General features: G+C 36.1%; 1 protein-coding gene across 1 annotated transcript in view; it reads left to right on the top strand.

The window, feature by feature from the left end:
- LOC107732018 (60S ribosomal protein L5) overlaps positions 1–16831 on the top strand; it is a 20962-nt gene extending 4131 nt beyond the window's left edge. Inside the window, exons 4-8 of the mRNA XM_016543248.1 lie at positions 8635–8769; positions 13014–13216; positions 13512–13689; positions 15039–15127; positions 16669–16831. Coding sequence (XP_016398734.1) covers positions 8635–8769; positions 13014–13216; positions 13512–13689; positions 15039–15127; positions 16669–16765 — 702 coding nt within the window. The 3' untranslated portion in view covers positions 16766–16831. The remainder of the gene's footprint in view (positions 1–8634; positions 8770–13013; positions 13217–13511; positions 13690–15038; positions 15128–16668) is intronic.
- Positions 16832–16928: the final 97 nt, after the last annotated feature.

The following is a 16928-nucleotide window of genomic DNA, read 5'->3' as shown; positions in this document are numbered from 1 at the left end:
GATCTCACGTACGGAGCAGCACTCGGCAGTACTTACCACACATTTTACAAGATTAGATGTTTGTCGGTGGTGCTCAGGATCTGCAAATCATTCGCCATCATCCTGTCAGTCATCTCTCCTTACTCTGTTTATGTGGTAAGTGACAGGTTAACAGGCTACCGCTAGCAAGTGGCTATACATTTAGTTCTGGAACTAAAGCGGTGCGAAAGGCCCTATGGATTCAAGGCCTGGAAAGTACTTGAAAACAAATATAAGTGCTTGAATTAAATTTAAAATAAATTTTGTTTAGTAGAATGGTGCTATTTAAAATATTGTCCTATATGTGCTGTCAAAGACAAAACGAAACGGCGCAAATGATTGGGGGTGGAGATGGGGTAGCCAGAGAAAAAAACTTAGCGCGAGCTGATGCGCAGCCCTGCATGAACCTATGGAGAAGCAGTGCATTTGTGACTGAAAACTACTGCGTGCGACTGTGAAAAAAGATATTTAGGAGCACCAGTGCGACTGACCCGATCAGCATATTTGTGTTTGCGCTAAGGGGAGCTTCAAAGGTTTCTAACTTATTTACAGTGTGTGCTGAGTTCTGCAATCTCACGAATCCTCTCATTATAGCAAACAAAGTGTTGACAGGGTGTAAATAAGAGATTCATTTAGAATCAGAATCAGAAAGAGCTTTAGTGCCAAGTGTGTTTACACACTCAAGGAATTCATCTTGGTGTCATTGATTGCATTTAATTGATGTAATCAAATGAATGCAAAAAACTATTAAATGAATCTCTACACAGTTAATCTTTTAAAATGAAATTTAAATTTTTTTATTTTTGCAAACAAAGTGCTGCACAACAGAGGTTTACTGTTAAAATTAAAAATAAAACAGACGTGATTTATTCCTTTAAAAATAAAGATTTATTAATTTGTGCTGAAATAAATACTGGAAAAGATCGATTCGCGGCTTTTGAGAATCAATATCGAATTGACGTAATTTTAAAAACGATTAATCGGAAAATCAATTTTTTTTTGCCCAGGCCCTATTCATTGTGCAGTGTAGGGAGCTTCGTCGATTATAATGGAACTTTGTGAGATCACGATGTGTAAGTGACAGCTTTTAATGATTATTAAGGGAGTTTGAAATATTATGATATATATTATGATATTGATTTAATACAACAGTTCATTAAAACACATTTCCAAACAAACACAGCGGTGTTTCGTTTATGAATGAACATGGGTGCGTTTTTAAACAAATCTGAATCAATTACCCATTCATAAAGCCAGTCACTTGCTTCATTCCTGAATGAATTAGTCATTTGAACGAATCGAATGAATGATTCCGTGATAAACTCAGTGATTTGCCGCCACTTACTGCAGGGCTGTACAGTGCGACATATATGTGCTACAAAAAAACTGGTCTGTGCGATGAAATCAGTGTTAGCTCAGCGGTAGAGTTACTCTCACGGGACACTGCACTTATGCGCAATCACAAAACTACGTTATTTCCATCTGCTTTAAAGAAATGCTGTGCTACAAAACTTTCAACCTCTGTAGCACCAGTGCTATGTGAAAAAAGTTAACGTACAGCCCTGTACTGGCAGTTTTACTTTCATTTTTAAAGGATCTTTTCTGTTATTTAATTTGTTTAATATATCTATATTTAAAATATTAACCTCAACATGAATTTATGAATTTAATTGCACTCATGCCACCTCTGAGCCTCATTAAACGTCTGAAAATACACCTACAAGCCACTTTTGTGTTCTTCTGTGCCACCTCTGTAGTACAAATAATTTTTTTAAATACTGATTTCATTTGATTGGTAACTTATTCTTATTTTACTTGATTTTATTCAGTTGTTTTAATTATAAATTTTAAAAAGCTTAAAAATAATTTTTTGAATTTGACAAAAGATGACATACTTTAAATAAAGTTAGAAAAATGCCATTACAAAGGTGTAAAAACTAAATTCCCTGTAAATCACTTTAAGGAGTCAAATATCATCTCGTAATGGGAAGGCTAATATTTGATCAGAATTTTTGATTATTTATTAGAAGGTGCTCCTGAAATTTTTAAAAAGTAAGCGTAGAGCCCTGTTTAACCACTTTTTATTAATTTTAAAATTGAGAAATTCTTTCAAATTTAAATCTTTTACAAGAATTACAGCAAAAACCAGTTTGATGCAAGAATATATATGTGACCCTGCCTGTGAAAACCCACCTAAAGTCTTTTGTTTTATTTACTGTTTTCTACATAAAATCATCCTTCATAAACAGAACATTCTGTGAAAATATTACCTTTATATCTTTAATATTGACTAAGGCCATGTCAAAGATTGAAATTAATGGTTGAAATCAAACTTTGATGCTTATCTCATAATTAGATTGAGACTTCAGCCTGGATTTCACAGACAGGGTCACATATTTTTATCAATATTTGAGAAATTGTATTTGAATATTACCAGTGTGAACTCCATTGACTTCAATGGATTTAATAAAATTCCTTTGAACACGACTGCTCAAAATGGTCTAAATTTATAAAAACCTACACATTCAAAACCTCATTACTCTGAAATTTTTAATTTAAATGTTAAGTGTAAGTGAAATGTTACTGAAAAAAGTACTGTAAGAGGTCTTTCATGACGCTACATATGCTGGGGTGTGAATTTGATAGGTGCTTGATATAAAATAAATGGTGCTTTAAAAAGTCCTTGAATCTGGTGTTCATGAAAGAGTGGGAACCCTGTCTAACCTAGTCGGGAGTGTTTGTGGTCCGCACAGAGCTCTTATTTGACATCGTCCCAAGTTACTGTAACCATTATATGCTACGCAAGTCTTTTTTTTTATGCCACGCAAGTCTACAGTGTGCGCGTGAGACAATGTGTTCTTCTGTTGTCTTTGACAGCTTTTAGGTGCGTTATTGGCAGCACCATCCTCTGCTTACATGAACGCATCAGCACGGAAAACATGGGTAAATTTTAAAGACAATAATCGCACAACCTATTCGATATTCTATAATTAAATCAACTAATAGAATATTCGAAAATCGTGACCTATACCTTATATGTGTGTATATATATATGTGTATATATATATATATGTGTGTATGTATATGTAATCACAGCATGCTGATATGCAGCCTTATTGCACAGCAATGAGTGTGATATTGTTTATACAACAGTTCGACATCAGTGTAAAAAAAATTAAAATAGAGAGACAACAACGGATTGTCTTTAAAAACCATCTTTTGTGCGGAACTACTTTTTTCCGCCACGGATTCAAATCTCAGTTTGACAGTTTAACAAATGAGCCCAAGCCTCCGTTACTAAATCAAAAACATCACATTAGAGCTAGTAACAAAGGAGAACGTCAAGTCTATTTGAGTATTACCTACTCAGATCCTTAGGATTGATTCTGTTAGAAATGCCAAGGGTTCACACAAAACAAGGGGAATCTGCTTTTAGCTATTTTGCCACCCGCAGTTGGAATCAGCTTCCAGAAGGAATCAGATGTGCTAAAACATTAGTCGCATTTAAATGCAGACTCAAAACTCATACGTTTAGCTGTGCATTTATTGAATGAGCACTGTGCGATGTCCGAACCGATTGCACTGTATTTTATGTAATTTTGAAATAATTTTCAAAGTTTTTAAATTCCTTGTTTTATTCTTGTGATTATTTTTTTTTTTTTTATGATTATTTTACTTTCTTTTATGTAAAGCACTTTGAATTACCATTGTGTACGAAATGTGCTATATAAATAAACTTGCCTTGCCTTACATCTGAAACCAGCATTCATTCTTCAGGTCGATCTTATATTCATAATCACAAAATCAGTTTGAATGTCCACTGAGCAAAGCGATATCTTTGTCTTTGTACTTTTAACAAGGGGATTTCCCATGACAGCGCTAGTCCATGCATTTGTCGGTTGTGTCCCTATGGTTGCATCTTATAAGGCAGTTTAAAGTAATAAAGTCCTTGTTTCAGTCCCTTTCAATATAAAAGCCATTGTGACTTATAAAGACAGTCGTAATAATGTAACTTTCTCTGAAGATGAAATCATAATCACTAATGGACCCTTTCTCAATACCAAATACAGTCTGGAGCTCACATCTCCGAAAACGTCTAAACAAATTGTCAAATAGGCACAATATTTATAAGTCACATATTCGAGGTCTAAACAACTACATTCTCACCTAAAAAACTACATTACATGACACTAACAGTAATAAAATTGTAAAATTATAGTGGGTTTGCTCTTCCGCCACTGACGCTCACTGAGGCAAATGCTGCCAGTATAGATCCGACAACCAGGGAAGTGATACAAACTGTGAAATGGTTAGAGTGCTGATACTACTGGGATATTGCACAGTTGGAAAAGGCTCTCAGCCAATCAGATTCGAGAACCAGAACAAACTTGTTGTGTTATATATATATTAGTTAGTTAGTTAGTTAGTTAGTTAGTGCTGGGTTCTGAGGTAAAAATGTAGTTTCCGCCCAGATAAACTTTTAAAAATAATGTATTATTTTGGCAATATGGGCAATATGACGCTAATTATCGTGATATAATTTTCCTCGATAAATATTTGATATGTTTATGCACCAAAAGTGGAATGTAACGGCGCTACTTATTTGAACCATGCCACGTAGACCATTTATCTGCTTGGCTCAAAGTTCAAACAGCACCTCAGCACGAGCTTAGTAGAGCAGATGCGTTTACTCACTGATAAGTCTCGGTCACGCAACCACTAAACCGCACTGTGAGATCCAGTGTGAAGCGCTTGAATTCAGCGACGAACACAAATGACTGTGATTTTAAACTAGTTTAAAGCCCGATGAAACAGCGCTGACAAACCGGAGAAACACTGTGTACAACAATACAGTCAGAAGGCTTTTCGATCTACAAATCACCATTTACCATGGATTTACTGTAGTAACACTAACTGCACCATGGTATTGTGGCAGAATTGTGTGATATTCATATAGAATTATTATATTAATGTAGACAATGACATGCATTAAAGGAGTAATGAAATATAATTACAGTGTTTTTGTGATTTTAAGCTATAGCATTTGTGCATTTATACTAAATGTATTTAGACGACTGTTTTTCATACAAATACCTATAAACCATAGTTACATTTTTACCATGGTATTGAGGTGCTATATGTGTGGTTTTAACTGTGGTTATCATGATCTAAATGTATGCCACTATGTAAGTCCGAATAATTAAATTTCACCTTATAAAAAGACTGGAGTAATGATGCTGAAAATTCAGCTTTGATCACAGCAATAAATTACATTTTAAAATATATTCAAATAGAAAGCAGTTATTTTAAAAAGTAAAAATATAAAAAAATTGTACTGTTCTTGCTGTACTTTGGATCAAATAAATGCAAGCTTGGTGAGCAGAAGAGAATTCTTTGAAAAAAAAAAAAAAAAAATCTTACTGTTCAAAAACCGTACACTACTGTGAGATCCAGTGTGAAGCGCTTGAATTCAGCGACGAACACAAATGACTGTGATTTTAAACTAGTTTAAAGCCCGATGAAACAGCGCTGACAAACCGGAGAAACACTGTGTACAACAATACAGTCAGAAGGCTTTTCGATCTACAAATCACCATTTACCATGGATTTACTGTAGTAACACTAACTGCACCATGGTATTGTGGCAGAATTGTGTGATATTCATATAGAATTATTATATTAATGTAGACAATGACATGCATTAAAGGAGTAATGAAATATAATTACAGTGTTTTTGTGATTTTAAGCTATAGCATTTGTGCATTTATACTAAATGTATTTAGACGACTGTTTTTCATACAAATACCTATAAACCATAGTTACATTTTTACCATGGTATTGAGGTGCTATATGTGTGGTTTTAACTGTGGTTATCATGATCTAAATGTATGCCACTATGTAAGTCCGAATAATTAAATTTCACCTTATAAAAAGACTGGAGTAATGATGCTGAAAATTCAGCTTTGATCACAGCAATAAATTACATTTTAAAATATATTCAAATAGAAAGCAGTTATTTTAAAAAGTAAAAATATAAAAAAATTGTACTGTTCTTGCTGTACTTTGGATCAAATAAATGCAAGCTTGGTGAGCAGAAGAGAATTCTTTGGGAAAAAAAAAAAAAAAAAAAATCTTACTGTTCAAAAACCGTACACTAAACCGTGGTAGTGTAGGCTGATTATTCTTACAGATTGAAACAAATGTGCTTCAGCCAGGATAAAGAGTATGAAAAGTGCTCGGAGTTGCTGCAGAAAACAAACAAATTGAGCAACAACAAACATGTTGCTGGAGACAGGCTCAGAAATGCAAACTCATTCTCTGCCATCAGGTGGCGCTTTGAGAGTGGTAGAACTAGTGGTTTCTCCAGTAATGGCTGTATTCAAATCAGCTCCGCTCATGAACGCTTCTTTATCAGATAAAATGAAAATGCCATCTAAACTTTTCTGAAGACAGTCCTTTCCCTTCAGAGATGCATTCATAAAGCCCGGCTTATAACATAGCAAAAGAGGAACTCCCATTCACAAAATTTAAATCACAAATAATACTGATGAAAAAGAACGGGTTAGTTGTTAACCAAAATGTTAACCACTTTCATTTTCATATAACTATAAACTATAAGTTCATCAGCATGCATTGATTAATCCCTAAAAATAAAAATATTGCGACCAAATCATGTGCTCGTGTGACCAACTGAGAAAGTTAGTAGCAAAAAAAAGAGCGACCAGTGGGAAGAATGAGTCTGGAGCCCTGAAGCATAAAACACAGTTTTAAGTAATAGTCTCACGTGTGCACAGCAGCAGAGTGGTTTAGTTTTGTGTCAAAACATGGAGGAAAAGCTGGAAGGTTTTAAAGAGTGCTAAGGGAATGATATAAATGAATATATTGATGAATTAATTATATGAATGTACCTCTGAAGATTCTGACTGTCTTCAGAAAAGATTTGATGGCATTTTGTGAAAATTCGCAAAGAGAAGAATTCAGTCAGCGAAGCGCGCGCACTGAACAAAACTCTGTTGTTTCAGCGATGACACATCTGAATGCCTCTGATTGGTCATTGCATTCATAAGCTCAACAGAATCGTGTGATTGGTTATAATGTGCAGTGCTGTAAAAAACGTCTCTGGCTCGGTGTAATCAATATAACATTTGCAATCGTACTGACTTTGAAATTTATCATGATAATTATCAATGTTAACTGATATGAAAAATGTTATCGTAATAATTTTTTTGGCCATATTGCCTCTATATGCATGTATGTATGTAGAGTTTGGTTCCTAAACGCCTTTTTTTATGATTTTTTTATTTTTTATTTCTTCCTCAAATCAATATTGTATCTGGTCTGTATTGAAAAGTAAATTTTAAATTTTACGCAAAATGCGATATCCGCCAAGTTATTCTGTCATGTTTTCTCCCTTTTCAAACCGCGACAAATGCCAGTCTCCCTTCTCTGCAGAATGCGATATATCCACTCAACCAATCACAGCGCACCATTCCACGCACTCTAGACAGTAATGGCGGCGCTTTGAATACACCCGGCATCCTAGTTTTCCTCATCTATTTTGTACTTTGTGATCAACAAACAAACTTAGGGCTGCACGATAAATCGCATGTGATTGTCATGCGCATCTCGTCAGTAAAGCCGGTTCTGTGATTAATAGTAAATCTCCATCACGTGCTTTCAGATGGAGCGGCATTTAATACACAGAGCCGTAGATCACTGCAATATCGCATTCATAATCGCAGATGAGTCACATTCGATTATGAACGCGATATTGCGTAGCTTGTCAGTGTAAGTGTTTTTATTTATGCCATTAATGTTTTTGTTAATACAGCGTATAGCACTAGTCAACTAAATGAATGTAACATGGCAAAGATGAATGCACTTTTGGAAGTTGAATGTAAGGGAAATGTCATTTTGGAATTTCTGTGGTTTAATGTGATATTGTTGTTCATGTATGTTCATGATGAAATTTTATTTTGAATTCTTTTTGGGAGCGATGACTGATTGAATGTATTTTTAGTCCAGTGCCTGTATATAAGATTAGTATTGACCAAGTTCAGAGGCGGTCATATGTGGATCAACTTACTATGTTGTGTATTTTCAACAGTTTCAGTATGAAAAATAACTTATATTGATTCAATGGGTTTTATTGCATTTTGAAGAAAAAAAATTGTCATGGATTTATTGCATTTTGGGGGGAAAATAATAAAATTTTATAATAAATATTTGAAAATCAAAATCTAGATTTGAATTTTTTATGTTATTATAACCTAAAGATGCTATGTGAAAGTTTGAAACAGAAAATAGTGGTTTTCATCTTACCACTTTCTTGGTAAAGAAAACACATTTTTACTCAAATTAATCAAAATGAATTTATAGCGTTTTGGAACCAAACTCCTCTCTCTCACACACACACACACACACAAACACACACACACATTATTATATATATAATGCATTAAATGTAGTTTTTGGAAATTGTATTGCAAAAATATGAAATGCATGGTCTCATTATTGTGTCTCATAACACATGAATTCAAGCTTGTGTTTGTTGAAAATCCCTGAAAATTGATTTGTTGACAGTCAAAGCTGATTTAAGGTGTTTTTGATTTTCAGATTGCCTACGCCAAGATCGAGGGTGATGTGATTGTGTGTGCAGCCTACTCCCATGAGCTGCCCAAGTACGGCATCAGTGTGGGTTTGACAAATTATGCTGCGTCCTACTGCACTGGGCTGCTGCTGGCCCGCAGGGTGAGTCTCACTCCTGCCATTTATTTCCCCCCTGAAACGAGTTTATGAAACTATACCTTGCAGTTCTAGTGCTACAAGAATTGCAGAGTGGTTGCATTAAAGAAATTAACCTCTATTCTCTAGTAATTTGTCATGTTAATAGAATTTAAGAAATATGACTTTACAGAAACATTTCACATGCAGGAGATTGAATTAGTAAGATAGATTGCATTGCATTAATCATTACTGAAACAGCAAAAGTCTTGTGTGCATCTTCTGCACAAAGTAATGTGTGTCATACCAGAGCTCAAAATCTCAAACTTTTTATTGGAATTAAATATTCATACTTTAAAGAGGATTGTCACTCTATGGAAAGGTTCAAATCAATCCATATTTAGCAATTACTTTCTTTTAATCTACTACTATATTTTAACCTGATTTTAGGCATGAAAAGGCATGACATGAAACGATTTGGAAATTAAATGTATTGCTTTCCGCATTGTTTTTGCACACTAAATATGAGCTGCTAACTTTTTTTGTATAGCAATAAAATGTTGAATTCAATACCACAATCACAATTGGTGCATCCCAATTCGCATTCTATTCATACTAAATAGAGGTCGACCGTTGTATCGTTTTGCCGATTAATCGGCACCGTTGGTTGATTGCTGGAACTATCGGCAAAAATCCATGCCGATAGTTTCTCCGGGTTGCGCCCGTTGCTGGTGTGGCTGAGAAGCTCCGCTGTCATCATCCAGTACGAGAGCAAGAGCGGCCTCTAGAGGCAAATCACTGTCGCCACGTGCTGTTTGTTTTGACGTGACACTGCGTGCAGCACAGAGCGGGACACTCCAGACGTGTGGATTTAAAACAGACAATGAAACGGTGTGTACACATCATACTGTAGTGCATGTTTTCATGGCATTACTAAGTAATTAATTTGTTGACTAGATGCTGCATTAGTGGAGAAAGAACAGCAGTATGTTTGCTATCGAGGCTGAGAGGACGCAAACATTAGCAGCACCTCAAATGGTTAAAACGTGACAAACACATGCAAGTCTGACCCAAATGTTTAATGTCACGATTGTTACCATACATTTGCATTAGTTTATATCCAGCTGGTCATGCTAATGCATTTGTTATCCAGCGAAGTTGTAGATTTAAAGCTGTGATGTGAGACAGCAAACTGATATATTCATTCAGCCACAGAGCGCCATTCACACTGTTTTACATTAAATTACATTGTATTTGTCCTAAATTGTTGTTAATGTACATAATGACTTCACCCTAGGCTGTAAAATTGTGTATTGAGCATTTCTTAGTGAAACGTTTGTCTTTCTGTGACTCTAATAAAGTCTGTATGCTTCATATCGAGAGCTATAATATAGATTGTGCTTTCTCTTCCGTTTGCTCTTTTAAACACTGAACTTCAAACTCATCAATGCTGTTTTTTTGTTTTTTTTCTTCTTGAGGGGAACTTTTGCCTGTTTGATGATTAAATAAACTGTTTTAGACCGCTGCTTGAACTGAACGCGACGCGTCCAGTGTGTGTGATGCCTGATACTTGCGAGTTCTCCTAGATGCAGCGCTGTGCTTTTTGTCCGGTGTGTGACTGCCATATTTTGTTATTTTGATTAGATAATCATCACGTGTTCTAGAATGGAAGCAATTAAATTGTGAGTATACAAAATCCATATGTACTGTATGTAATTTCAATGCTATGGCTTTTGTGTAGATATTTATGTCCATCTAGTTAGTGTTAATTTCAACAAATACATTTTTCAATTTTGAAGTTGCTTTTGTTAACATTAATGAACTATGAACTAACTTTAATAATGATCAATATATAATTAATATTTTTTATTAATAGTAAAGCACTGTTTTAGTTTTCGTTTAGTGTCCTTTTTAAAAACTATCGGTTTATTAATCTGTATTGGCCAGTGTGGTCCAACCTAGGTATCGGTAAAATCCACTATCGGCCGACCTCTACTAAATAGTATTTGAAATTAGAATTAGTGTGTCCCAAATTGTAGTATGTTGAAATACATATCCAAAGATACCTGAATGGTCAAGTATTTCCAGTGGATATTTGAAGTGCAGATCCGTGCACACTAAAGCAGGTTGGAGCTAAACTCTGCAGGAAAGTGGACCCCGTGGGCCAGAGTTGAGAACCCCTGCTCTAAAGGTTAAGATTGCCCACAACCCATTGTGTTTTAGAGGAGGATTCAGTTCAGAACAATTTTACTCTGAATATGAATAAAATGTTAAATTACAAACATGGTTGTGTGAGACCAACGGTTAGGTAGAAAGGTTTAGATAAAGGGTTTTGAGTGATCAAAAACATCTTACGTAATGGAAAAAAAAAACTTATCTGCAGCAACATTGTAAACATACTGTATATAAAGGTATGTTTGGCCTAGGGATGCAACGATACCATTTTTTCAGAACCGATCCGATACCAAAAATTCTGAGTATCAGCCAATTTCCGATCTGATACCAGCACAGTTTTTTTTTTTTTTTAAATCAATGTAGAATTTCTATACTTCTGTGTGTTGACCTGATCATCACTCTTGTGTATGTTAAACACAATCTGTTAAATATAGACAACTTCATTTTAATGAAAAATAACAAATGAAAAGCTAAATCTGGTAAAATGTTACACATTGCTCTTTGTATTGTTGTAAAATACATTCATGAAAAACAAGTAGCCTAAATATATCAAATACATACTATAAAATTAAAAGACATTTCTTTTAAATGCATAGCACAGTAACGAAGGCAGCAATATATGATAGAACAGAACAAAAAAGACTATTGATAATCTTTCATTGCGCAAAACTATAATACGAAAGGGTATGGCTCCAATACAGAGCTGCACAAAGTACTTATGTGCATCCCGTGCACAGAATGATGCGCTTGAAGCAACACGGGGTCACAGCGCGTAGCTCCTCATAAAAAAAGGGAAGAGCAGTGTATTATATCTGTGCGATATTTTATTGAGCCTTCTCTTTTAACGGTTTTAAATCTCAGTTATTGTGCGCTCTTGAAGAGAATTTCATCGTTTTGACTGTAGTAACCGAACGTGACACGCTGAATGGAGGATGACCGACAGCTGTAGCGGGGAGAAGAGTTTACGTCAACTTCACTTAAATATTCATCTATACTTCACATTAAACTATGGAACGGCTTCAGAACACTTGAAATATAGTGCACGAAAACGTTATGGTGCTTTATAATGTTTTTGTGCTTTCGTGGGGCTTAACAATAACACAGAATAGTATTTGCACTATATCGGATTTGGATCGGTCTCGTCTGACCGATACCCGATCCGGCAGAAAATGGCAGTATCGGAGGCGATACTGAGTATCGGATCGGTGCATCCCTAGTTTGGCCCTTAACTTTTAAATGTATTGTTACGCAAAAATGTAGGTGAGTTCATTGCATGAAAGACCCACAACTGGCAGATTAACACACTACTTGTCTCACTAATACAGTAGGAAGAATTGTTAGGTAGCGTAAACTAAACGGAGTGTGTGTATATGAGGACATTAATTTTGATACGATGGTTGACCGGCATAGAGAAGTATGCATATTGAGATGCAGCAAATGTATATAATTGGTATTTAATTATACATTTTTGTCTTCCTTTAGTGTAAGAGTAAGCCAAAAATGTTTTTATAAAATTTCCCCATAAGGCATGTTACTTGATGCGAGAATCTGTGTTTGTAAATGTGCTACGATGGGTGTATTTAGTCTTTTACAACTAGGATGCACTTAAGTGCAGTTCTTGAACTTTAGATGTGTGTGGATCATGTGATCTGTTTCACTGCATGTTGTCATACATGCTGATGATGTTATACGAGGTCTTTTGTAAGTGTACGTGTTGGCTATTTCGAATTTTTTATTGGATTTTCTTGGAGTCATTTACAGCAGGCAAAGTTTAAAATATTTGCACTGGCACCGTGATTTTTTTTAGATATTCCTTTGCCATTGTGCAGAACTATTCGGGACACATTAGCTTTGATATACAAATAGAATGTGATCATGGGTTTTTAACTACATCCAAATGTGGCTTGAGTGATCACAAAATGTTTTGCAGCCCATTTATACTTCCACTGAGCCCTCTTACAATCCAATCATCCTGTTAATACCAGGAGTAAATGGGTCCCTTAACAATTCTGAAACGCTTGAACGAATTAATCCAGCATAATTGATACAAAGTCAACGGGCTGGTTATAACTGGTCCACTGTGTGCTCTCTTCCAGCTGCTGAACAAATTTGGCCTTGACAAGGTGTATGAGGGCCAGGTGGAGATCACCGGGGATGAGTTTAATGTGGAGAGCATTGATGGGCAGCCAGGAGCTTTCACCTGCTATCTGGATGCAGGCCTGGCCAGAACCACCACTGGCAATAAGGTGTTCGGAGCCCTGAAGGGAGCAGTGGATGGAGGTCTCTCCATTCCTCACAGGTAGATCTTCCCTCTTACTGTTTATTTCCAAATGTGCCCAAAACATTGGGTCTGAGCAGTTTGTTCTAGTTTTTCCTGTTTCATATACTGTCTGCTGGGTGATGACACCGTTTGAAACTGAGCAGCTTGTAATTGTTCCTTCAGTTGCTCAACTGATGTCATAGCATTTCAAGACAGGATTCCTGGACTTGGTTTACATTGGCGGCATCAAAATGTTCATGAGCTCTGTTCATTAATACGGAGTGTAATTGGAATCTAGTTTGCCCTGCATATGAGCTTTTAATCTTTGTCTTAGCACCAAGCGTTTCCCTGGCTATGACACTGAGAGCAAGGAGTTCAATGCAGAGGTCCACCGCAAGCACATTCTTGGCCTGAACGTCTCTGAATACATGAGATACTTGATGGAGGAGGATGAGGATGCATACAAGAAACAGTTCTCTCGCTTCATCAAGAACGGCGTTACACCTGATTCGGTATGTGCTGCCCCCCCCCCCCTTCAACAATTTCAAAATGTGAATCCAGTTGTAATAGATGTTTGATGCTTGAATTGTGAAAAGATCTGTTGAATCTCAGACTTGGAGATACTCTACCCAACAAAGAAATTTCTCCCGTTTACTTACTCTCATGCCATCCTAGATGTATATGACTTTCTTCTGTGGAACACAAAGATTTTTAGAGAAGGAAACCATCTCTTTGAGTCCATGTAATGCAAGTAGATGGGACCCTCACTGTGGTCACTTTAAAAACCATGCAAAATGAACATGATGGTAATACATATGACCCCAGTGGATAAATCTCAGTGTCTTAAAGTGCCCCTATTATGGATTTTTGAAAATTACCTTTCAAGTGAATGAAAACATCCTGTAAAGTTTTAAATCTAAAAGTGCACCTTGTATAAAGTATTGTCTCTCAAAAGAAAGAGTCGACTCTGAATCACTGAAACGAGTCGTTTTTAAAACAATTCCAATCAGTTTCATGTTGATGTCAACCTGAAACATTAGCACATTGCCCGCCCACTTGTTGGTCTTTTAGCGTTGGTCTGAATGAAAATGCAAATTCATTCTTTAGCACTAGGTGCTGCTGTTGGAGTGGTAAAATAGCGGTTTCCCCGGTAATGCTGTACACAGCAGCACTGCGCTCAGGAACGCTGCTTTATCAGGCATTACAGGCTCATGATGAAATGAAAATGAGACCAATTGGACCAATCACCGCAGATTAGCGTCACGCAAAGGAGGGGTTTAGAAAAATGAATCGTTTGGGAGTCGTTGAGCAAGTAAGGTAAAAAATAAATGCATATTATAAGACAATGAAAGTGTTTTTTGACCTTGCATGCATGTCAACCTGTTGTTGGGGACTCCCAAAACCAAAATATGAACCTTTCATAACCCATAATAGGGGCACTTTAAGCAGTGATGGGTGTAAGAATAATACTAATATTTTAAATTTTATAAACCGTATTTGCTTTGTGGCACCACAGAGGATGTTTCTTCTCACGCAGGTTTCACAACCTGCTTGCACCATGCATCGCAGTGTGCTGATGTTTGCGTCAGGCATGAACTCTTGTATAACAGCTGACCAAAAGCAATGGCTTATATAATATAATAATAGTGTTTTTCTCACAGGCCACTTTTTTTTTTTTTTATGGGTTGAGTATCTCTAAGACTTGCAAATATCCATGGGTTTCCTTTTCACAATTAATTAAGTTAAATATTTCAATAACATTAGCTGTATTGCAATATAGTTGGCTGCTACATAGCCGTTACAACTAGTAGTGTTATTAATCATGACAGGGTTACTATATTCTTGTATATTTCTTCCTCAGATGGAGGAAATGTACAAAAAGGCACACGCAGCCATCCGGGAGAACCCAGTGCATGAAAAGAAGCCCAAGCGGGAAGTCAAGAAGAAGAGGTATAAATCTTTCCTTTGGTTGCTTCATGCCTTGTGCTCTCTGGTGATGTTCATGACCATATTACAGACTCAGAGGCTTGTTTTTGCTCGTTTAAGTTTTGACATTTCAACCATTTAGAACTGACATTTGATGTCCACGATAACTGTTCTGCTGCTTGATGATGATACCTTTTCAGACTGAGCAAATTGTAGTTGGTCCTTCATTTGCACAGTTGATGCAGGCATGTTTCAAGACGGATCTGAGAGCAGCTTTGGTTAATTGTTGGGCATTTAGTGTCAGAAGAACGCATAGGAAGTTTTATTGTTTTAAATGGTCTACTGTGGAGTTTTTTTTGTTTGTTTTTTTTCAGAACAGGCATACATTTGTCAGCTAGACTGCAGAAAACATTAATAAATCAATGAACTTGACTAATGCTTGTTTGGTCAGGGAAACATGGGTAGTCTCACCTAGGGTTGGGCGATATAGCTAAAAAATTTATCAACAATATAATGTTTCATATCGTTCGGTATCGATAATTATTGAAATTATTTATAACCTTTTGTAAAAAAAGAGCAATAGAATTTTTTTTTTTAATTTAACCACTGTGTTTTTAAATTAACCCAATTAATTGAGACAAACAACACATTTTTTTGTTTTAACAGTCAAACACAAAATAAAAATTAAACAAATATATCATTTCTAATGTTTTAGATTAAATAAATTTTAAAGGGGTCCTATTATGCTTTTTCACTTTTTCAACTTTAGTTAGTCTGTAATGTTGCTGTTTGAGTATAAAAAAAGATATGCAAAGTTACAAAGTCCACTTCAAAAGGAGATATTTTATTTAACAGAAATCACTTTTCAAAAACTACAACGAATGACTCGTTTGGACTACAACGCATATTTTCCGGGATTTGTGATATCACAAATATCGACGAATGGGACTGTGTGAGACGTGAGTGCAGCAGTCATATTTGTCCGTCTAAAAAATGCGCTGAATATGCGTTCTGTGTGAATGGCTTGGTTTCGGTTTTAACCTAATCAAGATCTTCTACGCATTGAGCTACTATATTTCTCTAATATTTTGAATGAATAACACCGCAGCGGCGTGTCTCGTGGGCTAGACTAACAACACATTCAAATTCAACAACATCACTTACATCATTATCACTGCATCTCGCTCGCCACTGATGACGCTCCCTGATGCACACCTAACATTCAAATGCAAATGTTTATTTTAAATTCGACTAATATTCATTCTTTATTCACAATCTCCTCATCACAGGCAGGCACAGCACTCAATTCAGCATGTATTCGTGTTTGTGTGTGCTGTGTCTGCGTCACTCATAGTACGTGCCTATATCGTGCGCCATATCGAACATTTTTTTTTCTATCGTTATCGAAGGAGGTGTACCGTCGATAAATATCGATACAGTTTTATTGCCCAGGCCTAGTCTCACCTACTAAATGATTGTTTCATTGAAATGTAGTGCTATAGTTAAAAGTTCTGGGAGAAATTGCTTGCTACTTGTTTGCTGAAATTGAGTGGATCTTTTTCTAGATGGAACCGCGCCAAGCTCACTCTGGCTCAGAGAAAAGATCGTGTTGCCCAGAAGAAGGCCAGCTTCCTTCGGGCTCAAGCTGCAGAGGAGGACTAGAGCTTGATCTTGATTTTCTCATATTTGTGCAGAAATCCTTTGTTCTAATAAATATATCAAAAAAGACTCTTGTGTCTGTCTGATTGCTTGTCATATTGAGTAGGAGGCTGTGCGTGATTTGCAAACGTTTAGGATAATTAATGCATATTTCCTTGTCGTAGCA

The sequence above is a fragment of the Sinocyclocheilus rhinocerous genome, unplaced genomic scaffold (genome assembly GCF_001515625.1).
Source record: "Sinocyclocheilus rhinocerous isolate Xijiao unplaced genomic scaffold, SAMN03320098_v1.1 scaffold1120, whole genome shotgun sequence".
NCBI classification, from domain to species: Eukaryota; Metazoa; Chordata; class Actinopteri; order Cypriniformes; family Cyprinidae; genus Sinocyclocheilus; species Sinocyclocheilus rhinocerous.
This window is presented reverse-complemented; position numbering and strand designations above follow the sequence as displayed.